The sequence below is a fragment of the Periplaneta americana genome, chromosome 9, assembly GCF_040183065.1.
Source record: "Periplaneta americana isolate PAMFEO1 chromosome 9, P.americana_PAMFEO1_priV1, whole genome shotgun sequence".
NCBI lineage: Eukaryota > Metazoa > Arthropoda > Insecta > Blattodea > Blattidae > Periplaneta > Periplaneta americana.
In genome coordinates, this window is record NC_091125.1 from 56,594,705 (window position 1) to 56,612,033 (window position 17,329).

Here is a 17,329-nt window from a genome sequence, read left to right on the forward strand (position 1 = left end):
CTACTAAACAATTTTTCAAATATCTCTACATGAAGTAGTGGAGTGCCGTCAGATCAGGCGATCATGGCGGCCAATTGATGTCTCCAAATTGTGACATGATGCGTTCAGGAAACAATGTTCACAGAAAGTTCCTGAACCGAATAATTAGCTATATTGTCTTCCACTACAATGATAGGAGAAATTATTACATAACTCGAAGTTAACATAGAGGACAGTAGGCTACTTCCATTTCCACACAAAGAATACATGCATAAATGCATACGTACATGCGTACATAGATGCGTAGAAACATATATATATATATATATATATATATATATGTATATATATGTATATATATACACATATAATAATAATTTTTTAAAAAGTTTTTTTTAATTTGTTATCAAACAGTTCTGTATTTTGCCTGCACTTGACTGCCTTGCAAAGTTTTCATTGTCTTTCGTCCAAATATTTCCATTCACTACCATCTTATATTATTTCTTTTATTATAAACACTCGCATTTTATTAGAAACACACTTCTTGTTTGGATTTTATTCGGTAATAAACGCTATTAAATTGTATGTAATTATTTTCACAAATTCACCAACTTCCCTGATTCCAAGTTGAATTTAAAATGGTTAGTAAGACGTGCTTAACGTCCTTCCTTCAACTGACACTTTCCTCAGTCAAATACATCCAGGTTCAACCAATCAGCAGAGCGATGAGTACGGATTAGGGTCGATAGGATATGAAACAAGGAATCTGTTTCTTTCTTAACAGTTTTAGGATCACCTCAACCATCTATCGAGATTGAAAAGCTAGAAATATCACCCTATTTTTCCTCCGAATACCAATGAGCTTTTATCTACAAGCTTGACATCACTCATTTCCTAATTTTCTTATTTTCGCATACCTCATCTTCCGCTTCTCAATCAGAAAGAATGCGAAGTGTTGCAACCTCACAACAAAACGAAAAGGATATTATTTATGTAATTATTTCTTTTTATTTAAGTTATATGAGAAGCTACAATGTGCTCAAGTTAACGAATTGCCTATTACACTCAACTATGGTTTCTTAAGTTTAATTTCTTTCTAGCATCGGCTCAGAGAAAGCAAAATAAAATTTGTTGATGATACTTCATTAAATACTTGACTTTTAAGAACTATTTTATTATTATCACAAATTCAAAATAATTGTAACTCTTACAATTTGTAACGTGAACTGTCTACATTTGATTTACAAACTGGGAAAATATATAACACTTTGTGTAAGATGTAAGTTCATTATAGGAGCAGCATCAGCGCTTTCGTTATTTCACCAGCCGATAAATGGCAGTTTCCAAATCAAATAAGTGTAAGAGAGACAAGTCCACGTACATAAAGGGGAGTGGGTACTCAAATAAAGAAATGGAAAAATCAATTATTCATTCATAGTTTTCTGCTCAAGGGCAGGTCTTTCACTACAAACTCTGCATTATCCAATCTTCCCTATTTTCCTCCTTCCACTTAGTCTGCGCTTACGATCCATATCTCAATACTGTCTATCATCTGATATCTTCTTCTGCCCCCTTCATCATTCCTTCGATTGCATCCTTCAGTAGGCAATTTATTCTTAGCCAGTAACCCAGCCAATTTATTTTTCTCTTCCTGATCAGTTTGAGCATTAATCTTCCTTCACCCACTCTTTCCGGCAAAGTTTCATTTCTTATTCTGTCTGTCCACTTCACAACTTCCATTCTTCTCTATAATAATAATAATAATAATAATAATAATAATAATAATAATAATAATAATGATTTATTTTAGCTGGCAGAGTTAAGGCCGTAAGGCCTTCTCTTCCACACAACCAGCAAAAAGTGTATATACATATGCATGAACTTACAAAGAATTCAACAAATTGATTTAGATGAGAGTTACATGTATACAAGAGTTATTTACGAATTAAACAACAAAATACTATGAACTAATTATTTAAACACTGAAATAAACTGGGTAGCAGAATTAAACTAAAATACATAGAATGTTAATATATTTCAAATTATATTAGATAATAGAAAGAGATTATTATGAGACAATTTTGAAAATGCAGCACAATCAGGATGATGTCTAAAGAAAAAAAGCAACAGTGTAGTCAGCAATATTTTAAATCAGTATGATTGGAGTGAAATGCTAATAAGGTTATCTTTTAAGCTGTTCTTAAAGGTGTTTGTTGTCTTGCAGCCCCTAATACTTTGTGACAAGGAATTCCATTGACGCGAGGTGGATATTGTAAAAGATGAGGAATAACAAGATGTTCTATGAAGAGGTATATTTAGCGTGCCACAGATAAGTGATCTGGTATTTACGTCGTGGTTAGAGTATAGATAAGAGAAACGAGACGAAAGGTAATTTGGTGTTGAGGTGTGCAGAATTCGAAAGAGTAAAGACAAAGAGTGTAAAGTTCTGCGTTCTTTAAGTCGGAGCCACGAGAGACTTGCGAAGGACGGTGATATGTGATCATATCGTCGGATGTTGCACACGTATCTGATGCACATATTCTTAGCTCGCTGTAACTTGACTGACAGTTCAGAACTTAGATCACTTAACAAAACGTCACAATAATCGAAGTGCGGCATTACTAGGGTTTGTACTAGGGTAAGTTTTAGTTGCTGGGGCAAGAAGTTTCTCAAGCGACTAAAAGAGTGAAAGGAGGAACAGATTTTCTTTATCGTTCCTTTAACTTGAAAATTCCAACTTAGATTATTATCAAAAAAGAAGCCAAGATTTTTTACGACAGATGAATAAGGGATTAGCGTGTTGTTAAGGGTAACAACTGAAAGATTACTGTTATTAAGGGAGTTAACTACACGCTTATGTCCAATAATTATGGCTTGAGTCTTACTTGGGTTAAGTGCGAGTCCGAAATTGGCCGCCCAAGTGGAGACAGTGGCTAGGTCACAATTTAACTTGTCAATCGATTCATTGATCGTATTGGGTCTGGAATGTATGTAAAGTTGTAGGTCGTCGGCATAGAGGTGATATCGGCAATACTGTAAGTTCTTTGATACGTCATTAATGTAGATAGAGAAAAGTAGTGGTCCTAATACGGAGCCCTGCGGCACTCCCGCCTTTGTGTATCGCCATTGGGAGAATTGATTGTCAAGTGAAACACACTGTTGGCGGTCCCGTAGGTAGGAGTCCATCCAGCTCAAGGTATTGTCTGATAGGTGCAAAGTTTTCATCTTTGCAAGAAGCAAGTCGATATCAACAGAACCAAAGGCATTGCTGAAATCGAGAAGAGTTAGTGCCGTTACTTCACCCCTATCCATAGCTTCACGGATGTCCTCTGTCACTTTAAGTAGGGCTGTAGTAGTGCTGTGTCCATGCCTAAAACCCGATTGATAGTCATCGAGGAGTTTGTGTTCGTCGAGATAGTTCGTAAGTTGTCCGTGTACAATATGTTCTAATGCTTTTGAAAGAGTGGGAAGAATTGATATCGGTCTGTATTGGTTTACTGTAGAAGGTGTGTTAGATTTAGGTAAAGGTTTCACTAATGCCATTTTCCAGAGTGAGGGGTAGGACCCAGTCATAATAGATGCATTGAATATATGGGTGACGGTCGGCAGAATCACATCTATTATTTTATACAGGAGAGTGATATTTATATTGTCTACACCTTGGGCTTTAGATTTCATACATCGCAGCGTCTTCATTACGTCAGTCGGGTTAATGTATTTAAAGAAGAATTTATCCCATACAGGTTGGGGGCAAGATCTGAGAAATTCAAGAGTATCTTTTTTATGTAATGGTTCAGGTGGAGCAGTGACGAAATGTTCATTTAGGCTATTGAGTGACAAGTTGATGTTATCTACCCGAGGCTTTGCTTTTGTTAGACCCAGGTTATTAAGGTTATGCCACAATTCTTTCGCACTGACCGAAGGTATAATAAGGGAATGTGCATGGCGTAATTTAGCATTTCTTACTGCTTGATTACATTTATTTCTTAAAACTTTGTAAGTATTAAAATCTAATTCGTCCTTGCTCCGTCTGTATTTACGATAAGCAGTGTCTCTGTCTGTCATGAGTAATTTTATGGCATCGCACATCCAAGGCGCAGGGCGTCTACCAACTCGTCTGGTTTTCAAGGGTGCGTGTTTATCGTATAACTGGATTACTAGGTCGTTAAATTTTTCGATTTTGTCGTCAATGTCTGGTAAATTCCACACTTCAGTCCAAGGCAGGCTAAGTGCATCGTTGATTAATTTATCATGCTCAATATGCTTCAAGTCACGGTATGATGTGATGTGAGGTTTATATTTTGGACAATACAAGGAATATTCTAGAAAGATTATGTCGTGTGCTGAGATACCCGGCGCTGGTAGTTGTCCATTCGTTAATGCCAACTGAGGATTAGTCGTGGCAATAATGTCAAGAAGTGTCTCCGATTCCTGGGTGTGGTGGGTAGCTGCGGAAGGAAGGATGGATATATTGTAAGACTCAAACATGTTCTTAAGTTGAACTGTAGCGTAATTACTTGAATTTAATAAGTTTGTATTGAAATCGCCTAAAATAACAGTATGGTCATAGTGAGGCACAAGATTAAGCAAAGGTGTTTCAAGATCACTTAAGAATCCTGATTTAGGGGGTTTGTATACAACTCCAAGGAGGCACTTTTTGTTGCTTGCACCGACTTCGATGAATAGATATTCAGGATGTTCTAAGACTTCATTCGAAGACTGGTAGACAATTTTAAACGGTAAGTCCGATCGCACATATATCGCAACACCACCTCCGCGTTTACCAATTCGGTCATTTCTACAGAGGGTGTAATTATCTAAACTTACTAGAGAAGATGATAGGGAAGGCTTCAACCACGTTTCAGAGATAAGAATAGCGTGAAGAGACAAAGGAGAGAAAATAGACTGAACTTCATTGAAATGACAGAGAAGGCTTTGAGAATTTATGTGGGCTACTTTTAAAGTGTTAGGATGCGAGCTGAAAGACGATTTTAACAGGGCACTGGTCGAAGTAGCAGGTAGTGGGTTAGGGGTGGCTGGGGTGGGTGGGGGTGAGGCTGTGGAAGGGAATTCAGAAAAGTGAAAGTCGTTTGTGTGAGGGGCTGCAGACAGCGAGTCATTCACCTCGATGCAGTCAATACTGACAACTTACAGAAACTAAATTAATATAAACTAATAGTAATGCAATAATGAAAGAGATTAATAATAATATTTATATGATAACAGTAATAGTGAATATTGCAATCCTACCACTAAAAATTGAATTACGGACTAAGAAAATGTGGTAGTGTATGATGTTATGACCTAGTGCTTGCATATCAACTACGGCAGATCAGAAGCTTTTACAATTTTGTGTTTTACATTCCCAATTTTAACAAAAATAATACCGTCTGTGGTCCAGACATTAGTCAGTCCATATCGCGTGATGCAGTCTTTCAATAGTGCATGCCGGGATTGCGTTAAGTCCTCTCTCAACGTTACACCTGAGTTTTTTAACAATTTTCACATTACAAATACTTACAGTCAAAACGTCCATGTTTTTGCCCCATAAATGTCACTCTCTACACAACACATTTCACTAGTTTCTTCCTTCGTTCTTTTCCAGAAGTCCGCAGAAGACGCTCCTTTTTCTATTAAAGGCTTCCTTTGCCATTGCTATTCTCCTTTTGACTTCCTGGCAACGGCACATGTTACTATTTATAGTACATCCCAAGTATTTGAAGCTGTCTACTTTTTCTACTGTCTCATTTCGGATTCACATGTTTAAATTCTTAATTTATCTTCCAATAATCATTATATTCGTCTTATTTGCATTTATCGTTATCCCACGCTGCTCACAGCTGTTATACAGAGTGTTGCAAAGCTCCATACTCAAATTCTAGGGATGGTAGAGGAGCCCAAAACAAAGATTTTTCGTTAAATAGGTCGGAAACCAATAGTTACGTCAGTCGTCACCTTCAACGCCAGGGCTGGGCATCGGGAGCGGAATTAGACTCTAAACGGGGATGCTTAATATTCATCCGTTACTGAATCAACGCTGCGCGGTGTACGGCGGGGAAGAAAGGGGATGAAGAGAAATCATATGGCTCCCCGTGAAAGAGTAGAATCCGCTCTTGCTACCCAGCCCTGTTCAACGCAGACAAGAGTTACGTCAGACGTCACCTTCGAGATTACGCAACCTTTCATTTCTCTCTTCAAGTTCGAGAGCATTTACGTGGCACATTCGGTGAACATTGGATTTACAGGGATGGACCCATTGCATAGCCTGCTCGTTCTCCTGACCTTATCCCACTCGATTTTTTTTTTGTGTGGAGACATTTAAAGAGTTTAGTGTATGAAACGCTAATTGTGTCAGAGGAGGACCTCGTTGCTCGGATTCTTGTAGCTGCCGATCACTTACAACATCAGCATGGGGTATTTCAACGTATGAGAGACGCATTATCACGTCGTTGTACATCATGTCTTGAAGCAGGAGGCCGCACGTTTGAACAGTACCTGTACACAAAATGTTACCAAAACCATTTTAAATGGTTACCACACTGTCAAGTCTGTCAGCAATATCTGCGTTCGAAGGTGACAACTGACGTAACTATTGCTTTCCGACCTATGGTTATATAACAAAAAGGACCACACCTGTGGAGTAACGGTTAGCGCATGTGACCACGAAACCAGGTGGTCCGGGTTCGATTCCCGGTCGGGGCAAGTTACCTGGTTGGCTTTTTTCCGGGGTTTTCCCTCAACCCAATACGAGAAAATGCTGAGTAACTATCGGTGCTGGACCCCGGACTCATTTTACCGGCATTATCACCTTCATCTCACACAGACGTTAAATAACCTAAGATGTTGATAAAGCGTCGTAAAATAACCTGTAAAATAACGAGCGATCTGGTTCTGAACAGAACGATTAGATGAGATAATAAAATTAGTTTTGTTTCGTTGTATGTCTGATCATATACACTGCATTTTTTCTAAGACTGTGCATGTTAAATTTCCACATATATGACATAACATTATATGACAGGGTAATCTTTGTATCTATGCAATCATGCCACTTATTAGCTGTGACCTCAGTAAATTCTTCATAGGAATATACGCGTATTAGATCTCACACTGCTGCAGGGAGTTTGTACGTGGTGTTATGTTGTGCAACGTTAAATGTTATGTTTTATTTAACGACGCTCGCAACTGCCGAGGTTATATCAGCGTCCCCGGTGTGCCGGAATTTTTGTCTCGCAGGAGTTCTTTTACATGCCAGTAAATCTACTGACATAAGCATACTTAAATGCCATCGACTTGGCCCGGGATCGAACCCGCAATCTCGGGCATAGAAGACCAGCGCTATACCAACTGCGCCAACCAAGCCGACGTGCGCAAGTATTTGGTATTTATTGCTACATAGTAATACAATGTAAACAGGTTCAAGTATGGCTATTATGATACAAAAAATGAATATTTTTCTATATAAACATGTACAAATTTGAGAAAATTATGTGCTACTTCAGACATATATGAAGGATATGGAGTAAAATTTTTTTTTTTAAACCTTAATATGGATCAAATTAAAACAAAACCAGTGTATTCATAATAGCCTTCTGCGTGAGCTATTGTGATACACCTAGAGGGCTATTCTGATACAGTGCTATAAATCTGGTCACATTAGCCAGAGCAATTAAGTAAGACTTTTGTGGTACACACAGATGCTGTATGTAACCACCTATAAAAGTTTGCTTGAAATCATCTTAAAATTGTCTAAGATTCAGTAACTTTTGTAATGGCCTCTTTTCTACATAAGAATTTATACTATTTACTAAAACTTCAACAGCTTACTGTCAATGCTAGAAAATTGCTGTATGTCGAAATACTTTTTTGTGCATAAGAAAACAGACTGAAAAAATTATGATAAATTTGTATTGCTAAAAAAAAAATTCAAATACATTCTTAAAATTTAAGTTAAATTTTATCAATAAGGAGAATGACTATTAAGCTACAATTGTTAGGCAAACAAGTAAAACTAAGTCTATATCTGTAATTTTTTAACTTATACTCTATTTTAGGTACCAACATGCCAATTCAAACATCCCTCAAGAGCTGAGAAATTATTAAATACCCAAGGATAGGTGATAAATTCTTTTAATTGTTCACAGTGGTCAATTTCTTTCACTGTAAACATAGTATCATAATAACCTTCTAGCGTATCATAATAACCCTGCTCATTCAGACGCTAATTATTGCTAGATTGCCCAACATTCAGAGCTTTTCTTTAGAAAAAAAATGAAGCTGACACTTTTCTGAGTGAAAGGAAAATTAAAAAAAAAAAAAAATATTCTTGCTTTAGGCTATTCATTCAAGACCAATAACTAAACTAACCCAGCATTGCATCAAAGTTTTTTCAACAAACAAAACTGCATTTCTTTAAAATGCATTTACGAGACTGATAATGATTTTTTAAACACTGTTTAACATTGCTCCTTAAAAAACATTAAATGTACTTCCATAATCGCTATTGTAAACATTTTCAAACTTGGTACGTTTTAAAGTCTGTATCAAATTAGCCCTACCTGATCCTTATTATGGACGTAGAGCACATTCGTTTGAGCAAGCTCGTTTTCGGAGGCAGTAACTCTTAACATGACTCCAGACCATCCATTCTTCCTCTTTTTCTTCTTCTTCTTACTAGGTTATTTAACGACGCTGAATCAACAACTAAGTTATTTAACTTCGATGGGATTGGTGATAGCGAGATGGTATTTGACGAGAGGAAGCTGAGGATTCCCCATAGATGACCTGACACAAACCATCTCTATAAGGTCTAGGTTACAATAGTAAGGTTGTAATCGTGCAATAATATGTATCGTTTTTCGGCCAAATAATCTATCACATATATTTATTATGCCGTTTCCCGTGAGATGTCACTAATTTCAGTATTGTATTGCATTGTATTTATTAACATTCCATGGTATTTATACATTGCTTCACAGCTAGACTATGGAACAAGTCAAAAAACTTAATACTATTATAAAGTCTTAATTTATAGTCACGGTCTAGATGAAATATATACAGACGAGATTTACAATATAGTCTACTAGTACAACACATAGTTTTAGTATCAATTTCATGAAGTGTTACTGAATGTCATGAATTCACCTACAGAGTAGAAGGCGTGAGAAATTAGGTACTTCTTTAGTTTTCCCCTAAATAATCTTATGTTTTGAGTTTCATTTTTTATATCGATAGGGAGGCTATTAAAATTTTTACTGCCATATAACGCACTCCTTTTTGATAGCACAATAGACTTGCCGATGGAGTATGAAAGTCATTTTTTTTTGTCGTGTGTTTATGCTATGAACTGTTGAATTAGTTACAAAGTTTTCACGATTACATACGAGGAAGATTTTTAATGAAAAGATATACTGACAAACCATGGGCATTATTTGTAGTTTTTTTAACATATTCCTACACGATTCCCTAGATTTGGCACCTACTATTATTCTAATTGCTCTTTTTTGTAATAGAAATATACTGTTACTATCAGTGGAATTTCCCCAGAATATTATTCCAAAACTCATTACCGAGTGGAAATATGCAAAGTTTATTGACTTTAAGGTATTGATATTTACTATCTTTTGCATAGATCTCACAGCAAAACATGCTGAATTTAGTTTGGAGGTAATTTCTTTAATATGATTTTTCCAATTTAACACATTGTCGATTTTAAAGCCAAGAAATTTGGTTGTTGTTTCTAATAGGGATCTATTGTTAATTATTTCGCTAGAAATTTGCGAGGTTGAATTTGGACAGGATTTAAATTGAATTATGTTAGTTTTGTTACAATTTAATACTAATTTATTGACTGAGAACCAGTCACATATTTTGAAGAGAATTTCCTCTGTTAAAGATTGGAATGTGTTGGAGTTATTGGCTGTAATTACTATACTTGTGTCATCTGCAAATAATATGGGATGACCTACATCTTTTATTAGGGGGGCAATTCTGTCTTGGACATTCTCGTTTGGGATGTGAAGCCATTGCTCTGAAGTCAGACTATGTCACCTTTCCTCAACAATTTATTAGGAATGAGCTCTACCTTAACACTGTGATAGGGTGCTTTCTAATGTGAACAATGGTTTTTACGGCGATGTGAACTCTATATAGCACAGAATGGTCAACACTTCCAGCAGCTACTGTCATGAGGTTGAGTACAAAATTCTGTAATTAATATAACGTATAATAATTAATGTTAAATACAACATATTATGGTTAGTAAGTATGCAAGTAAGTTTTAATTCAGTGAAGCGTCGTGAGTTTAAGAGCCTAGTTATCGACGATCGCTCAGCGGCCGAACAATAAATCGGTGCTTATCGCTGGGACGCTCTGTAGAATGAAATGACGATGGAAAGAGAATTAAAACTGAAAGGAAAGAAATAATAAAAATAAATGTGACAAAGAAATGAAGAATTAAGGAAAAACAAAAGAAATGGAAGAAAAATAGTATGAGAAGGCAAGAAGGAAGAAAGACAAAATAGAAAAATAGAAAGAAAGAAACAAATCTGAAATATTGTTTAATTCATGGAGAGGACATTGATTTGTTTTATATGGGTATGAAGTTAAAAACTGCGCTTTATATAACTGCGTAAATGCATGTAGAAAGAGTAAAGATATAGTAAATACTATACAAGTAGACCTATATTTAGATTCTTGAAGCTCACAGGTTTCTCCTAATGACAGTTTGAAAACTTTACTAAACAGAGAGACTAGTACCTTTTACTGAAATACTGAGCCCTGCCACGCACCTATAGACCGAGTAAACTTCGAGATAAGAAACAGATTCCGTCATTATTTTTCCCGAAGTTACAAATGCTGCACGTGCAACTCGGGCGCCAGCCACTCTACTACTTGTTCGCTACTCTAAAATGTCGTAAGTAGTAAAACTTCTATTGTTTTCATTCTTCAAATATGAAATCTTTTCATCATCATACAGAAAAGGCTTGCAATTAATGAAGCACCTATTTCCCTTTAGTTACGGTACTTTTATACAGTATAGATACGTTCACGAAATATTCATGGCATACTAGTGTAATTAATATAGGTCAATTTTGTATTAAGTTATGCTTCAGACGATTCTAGTTGCGTGACAAATCAAAACTAAGACTTAACTACAGATCTCTCAAGTTTTAATTATGTAGATAATGCTAGTAAACATATCAGACTGTAGACAGTAGAGTGTCAATACGTAAGACCTACTAGTACTCTATGATATCCATGTGTGTTATAAAGTATGTGATTTGAATGTATAATAAAATTCAGTACGGTATCAGTTTTAGTTATTACGATGTTCAACCGGAAACATTAAAATAAGAAATGGCGGAAACGTGAAATTGGGTTATATAATATAATATAATATAATATAATATAATATAATATAATATAATATAATATAATATAATATAATATAATATAATATAATATATTTCTCAATATATTTGGTCCTGCTGACCCTTCACATTTCTGTATTCGGGTCAGCATTCCCTTACTTACACTATTTACAACTTTAACACAGACGTACTGTGACCCTGAAGCCTATTCTTACTATGTCTTTCATGTCCCTTCACTTTCACTTAACCATCCTTCTAATTTATCCACTTCCATTCTGCTCCCCTTCTCTTATTCTCAGTTCACTAATAATAATAATAATAATAATAATAATAATAATAATAATAATAATAATAATAATAATAATAATAATAAACATTCCTACATTCAACTTCCTTCCCCACTTTTTCATAACTGACTTATTACTTTCTTCTAGTATAGAAGATCTAACCCTTGTTGACTATTTCACTAAAAACTTAACCTATTATTATAATCACTGACTAAACACTTCTTACACAACACATTATCGCTTTTACCCTAGAAACATTGGATTCACTTTACTTACAACACTATTTAACCAAACTATTATTCTATAACACTGGAAAAAATGCAACAGTACAATTCCATTTGCCCATTACATAACTAAACCTTCTATTATTTCATCCCACTGATACATCAATAATATAATATAATATAATATAATATAATATAATATAATATAATATAATATAATATAATATAATATAATATAATATAATATAATATAATATAATATAATATAATATAATATAATATAATATAATATAATAGTATTATATTATACATTATATTATAATATACACGGGTTGAAAAGAAAATATACGATATACGATTTGATCAATACTTTTATATTAGGCCTAAGGCCTATTTGTTTATCTTACGCTATCCTTCCATCAAGTAAGACATCGCAATTTGTCACCCTTTCAATGTTATATATTGTTTTAAACTGTCAAAATAGAAATCGAGGACAAATTAACAGAAAAGTTTTTTAGATTAGTTATCAAGAAAATATAGCCTATAGCGTAATTCAAAAGAAATTATACTAATGTGAAAATGCGAAAGTAGAACAAAATCAATTAGATATTAAATTATGATTTTTGAAAACGAAATCTGATTACCACCAGAAGGTCTATATAGAAAATCAGAATGAATATCACTTTGTACCAACGAAATCGGGTTATAAAGAAAATGAGTGCCCAAGAACGAGAAGACGCAAGGACAAAATATCTAGGAACTTTATTACGGCTCATAAAATTAGAACACTGAAAAAAGTACAGCCGGAAATTTTAAAGTTGTAAATAGTACGCATTAAATAAAATATTTTCAAAAGAAACTGGCAACATCTTTAAGGAATAACTGTTGGTATTAATAGTGATAATGATTGTGATGAAAGTGATGAAGAAAAAAAAAGCCAGTTTTGTATTAAAGCTAAAACACTCTACCTACATACTCTACACTGTTTTCTGCAGTTTCATCATCATCATCATCATCATCATCATCGTCGTCGTCGTCGTCGTCACTATTACCAATACCACCAGCAGCATAACAATCGCATATTGATCGAAGAATTAATACGAGTGCACTTTGAATTTGCACGTGGAAAAATATTAGTACAGAACAACAAACCTACAAAAATATATATACAATGTTAACTGTAAGACACATACATTGTAATTGAAGTACAATGTAGATTGTTTCATTCTACTAGTATTTAGTAACTATTCTACCTGTCGTTAACAAAAATAAGCCACATTCGTCACTTACATTACAACAAATGTATAGTGGCAATCTATAACTTATAATCTAACTGGTAATACATCATTGCTTACTATGAAATGTGCGTTGTATTATCGTTTGAATACTTATGAGAATTTCCTCATTTTCTTTGACAATAGTAATAAAGTATAATGAAGGTTAAAGATAATATGCTTACACATATTCAGTTCAGTTTATAGGAGTAATGAATGAAGTCGTGAAGAGCTGTGTTGAGCAATAGCATAACAAAAATACTATTCAAATGCAAATTTTATGTATATAGAAGCTGCTTGTGTGTCTTACAGCTCGGATTGGTTGGTAATGTCCTACTTTTGTTTAATTTTTCAAGAGAGGTTTCGACTTCCAGATATTGAAACATTCCCATGTTACACTTACTTTAGAAGCTGGATGGTTGTATTCTCCTTGAAGATTCTACTGAAGTTCGTTTCTTGGATTTATATAGATGCAATAATTTCACGTTATATCTGCATCAATAATATGGATGATTATGGATTATGGAACGAAGGGGAGCAACCCGAGAAAATATCTTGTTTGTTATTCGATTTTAAACCGGATCTCTGATGCTGAAGGTATTTTAAGTCAAAGATAAAATGTCATGTTTTATTTAATGACGCTCGCAACTGCCGATGTTATATCAGCGTCGCCGATGTGCCGGAATTTTGTCCTGTAGGAGTTCTTTAAATGCCAGTAAATCTTTCAAAGATAAATGAACTGTATTATTATCATAGAAGTAGCACAAAAGTGAAAACTAATTTCGTGTCTGATATTAAGATTTTTCCCATTCATTGTAGAACAACGTCGGCTAAGGCGCTTGCCTGCCGATCCAGAGTTGCACTCGGGCGCGGGTTCGATTCCCGTTTGGGCTGATTATCTGGTTGGGTTTTTTCCGAGGTTTTCCCCAACCGTAAAGCAAATATCAGGTAATCTATGGCGAATTCTCTGCCTCATATCGCCAAATATATCGATATCAGCAATCCCATCCACGCTAAATAACCTCGTAGTTGATACAGCGTCGTTAAATAACCAAGTACAAAAAAAAACGGAATATCGAAAATTTTAGGTACCGGTATATATGACAGAAATGGCCTATTTAATGAAAGAAACAAAAGCGGAACAGGCTTTGCTACGGCTTGGAATAAAGTAACTATCTTATGTTTGTATATACTGATTCTGTGATAACTTCAGAAAAAAATAATTACCTTTGGTTTAGAAGTTGAAAATGGTGCTTAAACTATTTACGTCGTACTCTTGATTCATGCTCATTCACTTACTATGTATGCACGTTTGTACCTCCTGAAGTGATCTGCTGTCTTTTGAAGTATAATCATATTGTATGTGGGGTTATGGTAGCCTTATGAAGAGCAAGAAAAAAAAAATAAGTTTGATTCTACACAATGTTAGGCTAATGTTATTTCAAATCCGTTCTAAGGTGACCAGCGAACTATGTTTCAATCCTCTACAGCAAAAGACTCTGTGGAATTCAACTTACAGTCACGATAGTGTCATCAAGTGACATTAATTTGTTCGGGTTCTTATATGTATACTAACCATAAGATAACTATCCTTAAGAAAAGGGTTGCCCAGAGGACAGAGCATAGCTACTATGAATACAAAAACAATTCCAATACACAATATAACATAAAAGTTTTCAATGTATGCAAGTCAAACAAAATTTACATAGGGTAAATTAGGGTCTATTGGGCAGTCGGGCATGTTGGACACTTTGTACTTTAACGTGTTACCTCGCCACTTGTGGGCACCACATTCTGCTAGAAGTCAATGACGAAAGTAGCCACGAGTGGGGCTACTTCCGTCATTGACTTCTAGCAGAATGTGGTACTCACAAGTGGCGAGGTAACACGTTAAAGTACAAAGTGTCCAACATGCCCGACTGTCCAACAGACCCTAATTTACCCTAATATTAGATTTTCTCGTCTCTCTAAAAACGTGCAGGTTCCGCATAGATGATAAGGAAAAGGCTGCAATGATGAAATTGTTCAAGGAGCAGCAATATCTCTTTTTCCCCAACGGTACCAGATGCCTCCCTACACAATGGGACGTCTATGTAAATGCCTACGGAGGGATCTATTGAGTTCTATTGCTTGCAAGTATCCTTGAACATTGATCTTTCTATATCTATTTTACTTTTTATGTACCATAACAAATACATTTAAAGCGGCTCTAGCGGATTTGATTTGATCATGCCTCGTTTCAACAATGAAGAGTATATACAAAGTGGGTAAGTAATACAGGGCAATTCTAAATGATTTAAACATATTTACGTTTTCAGTATAAGGAAACTAGTTAGTAGTTAGTTAGTCAAACAGTCAGTCAGTCAGTCAGTCAGTAAGTTAGTGGGGTTTAAAAAGGGCGCGTCAGCTACTCTGGCCTTATCTAAAATTCTTCAAAACTAAAAACAAGCAATAAAATAAACCGAAAGCTAACATGAAACTTAAATACGTTGTCACAGTAAAAACGAGGTACACAAATGCAGTATCCACAAGGTGATTTTTAAGAAATGATAAAAGTGAACAGTTCCCATAACCTATGTAGTAATTAAAAAGAAACATTAAAATAATAAAACAAACACCACCAGAGATAAATTATCTGGCGCATTTAAAACAATAAAATGTTATAAAATATTCGGATGTAAAAGGTCCGAAATGTCAAGTTTGTTCAAAACATATACTAAACAACAAATGTAACCTTCGGATGTAAAGGGTCCGGAGGATACGTAAAAGAGGTCAATGAAAAACTAAATCACCCTGTGAAGTCCTGTATTCGATAAAAACCTCAGAACTGCATTTGTACAAATAAAATCATTTCCAAGAGCGTCACGTAGAGTCGGCCGAATTCCATATTGTCGAGGGACACGGTCATATTTTCTACAATGCAATAAAAATGTTCCACCGTAAATGGAACACGGCATAGGCCTATATCACAATCCGGCTGAGGCTTATCACGTAGGAGATGGCCATGTGTCAGATGACAGTGGCCAATCCTCAACCGGGTTAAGGAAACTATTTTTGATAGAAGGAGGTGTAAAGCATCAATGGATAGCAAAAATTTCTACGTTTTATTTAGATCACAAACATCCAATATAGGAAACTCGTGTCATGCATCATATAATTATGTCCAAGCGACAATCGATTTCTTGTCGTACACGGACCATATCTCCATATCTATGATTTCGATGGCAGCAGCAATACGCTAGTGTAACTTTGACAGATTTTGTGGCAGAGGGTAAAGAGGGTCTTTCAGTACTCCAGAGGAAAAAAAAACACACACACACACAGGGAGTAAGATCAGGTAGCCTGGGTGGCCAATTACGTAATGTCAGATAATTGGGAATAGCACGGCCAATCCAATGGTGTCGCAGATATTCATTCAGGTAACGCAAGACTTAATTGCAATAATGGGGTGGCGCACCATCTTCTTGGAACAGTTTGAGATGGTGGATCTTTACCAAAATATGTGCGTAAATGTAGGATGTAATGGAATCTGCCTTGCCAGCTCCAACATAGCGCAAACATTCTCCTTCTCGCTCGCCATTTTGCAACAATAGTGCCTTGACCGAGAATAAAGCTGACATGACGTGTAAACATCCCAGATTTCGACAGATGTGTTAAGTCTGCTAAGGAATTAGGAGAGCTCTATTCATTGTCAAATCTTTTATAAAAAATATGAACAAAGCAGAGGAACTTATTGAACTTGTAAGGAAGTACACCTCTTGTACGAACCATCAGACAAGGAGTACAGGAACCAATTTCCAGGCAGGGAAGCGTGAGGGGATACCGAAAAAAAAATATAATTGTTTGTTTTCTCTTACGTACTTTAAACACATTGCAAGCCTTTCTTCGGAAGAACTACTCAGTCTCAAGTGAGTGTTAAATTTCTTCACCTTTGTTACAACCATTTCCAGAAGGGCATAGAACTAATCTTTAGACATCCGAAAGTACAAGAAAAGTCGTACTTCGTCTGCCGGAAGTTGAGGTATCAGGGAATGAAATTCGCCATTAATTCGCCTGTCTGCATTTATAGGATACACCCATATCATTCTTGTTTCACGTTGAGCTGCAACCATGCAAGTTGCTCATACAAACTCCTTCTCCTGATAAAGTTCATTCACCATCATCTCTAACATTCCAGCATAATACATACTTGT

At 35.5% G+C, this 17,329-nt stretch overlaps 1 protein-coding gene across 1 annotated transcript in view; it reads left to right on the forward strand.

The window, feature by feature from the left end:
* The first annotated feature begins 7,022 nt into the window (after window positions 1–7,022).
* Window positions 7,023–17,329, forward strand: part of LOC138705946 (facilitated trehalose transporter Tret1-like) — a 28,724-nt gene continuing 18,417 nt past the window's right edge. Inside the window, exon 1 of the mRNA XM_069834755.1 lies at window positions 7,023–10,894. Within this exon, the coding sequence (XP_069690856.1) occupies window positions 10,890–10,894 (5 nt within the window). The 5' untranslated portion in view covers window positions 7,023–10,889. The remainder of the gene's footprint in view (window positions 10,895–17,329) is intronic.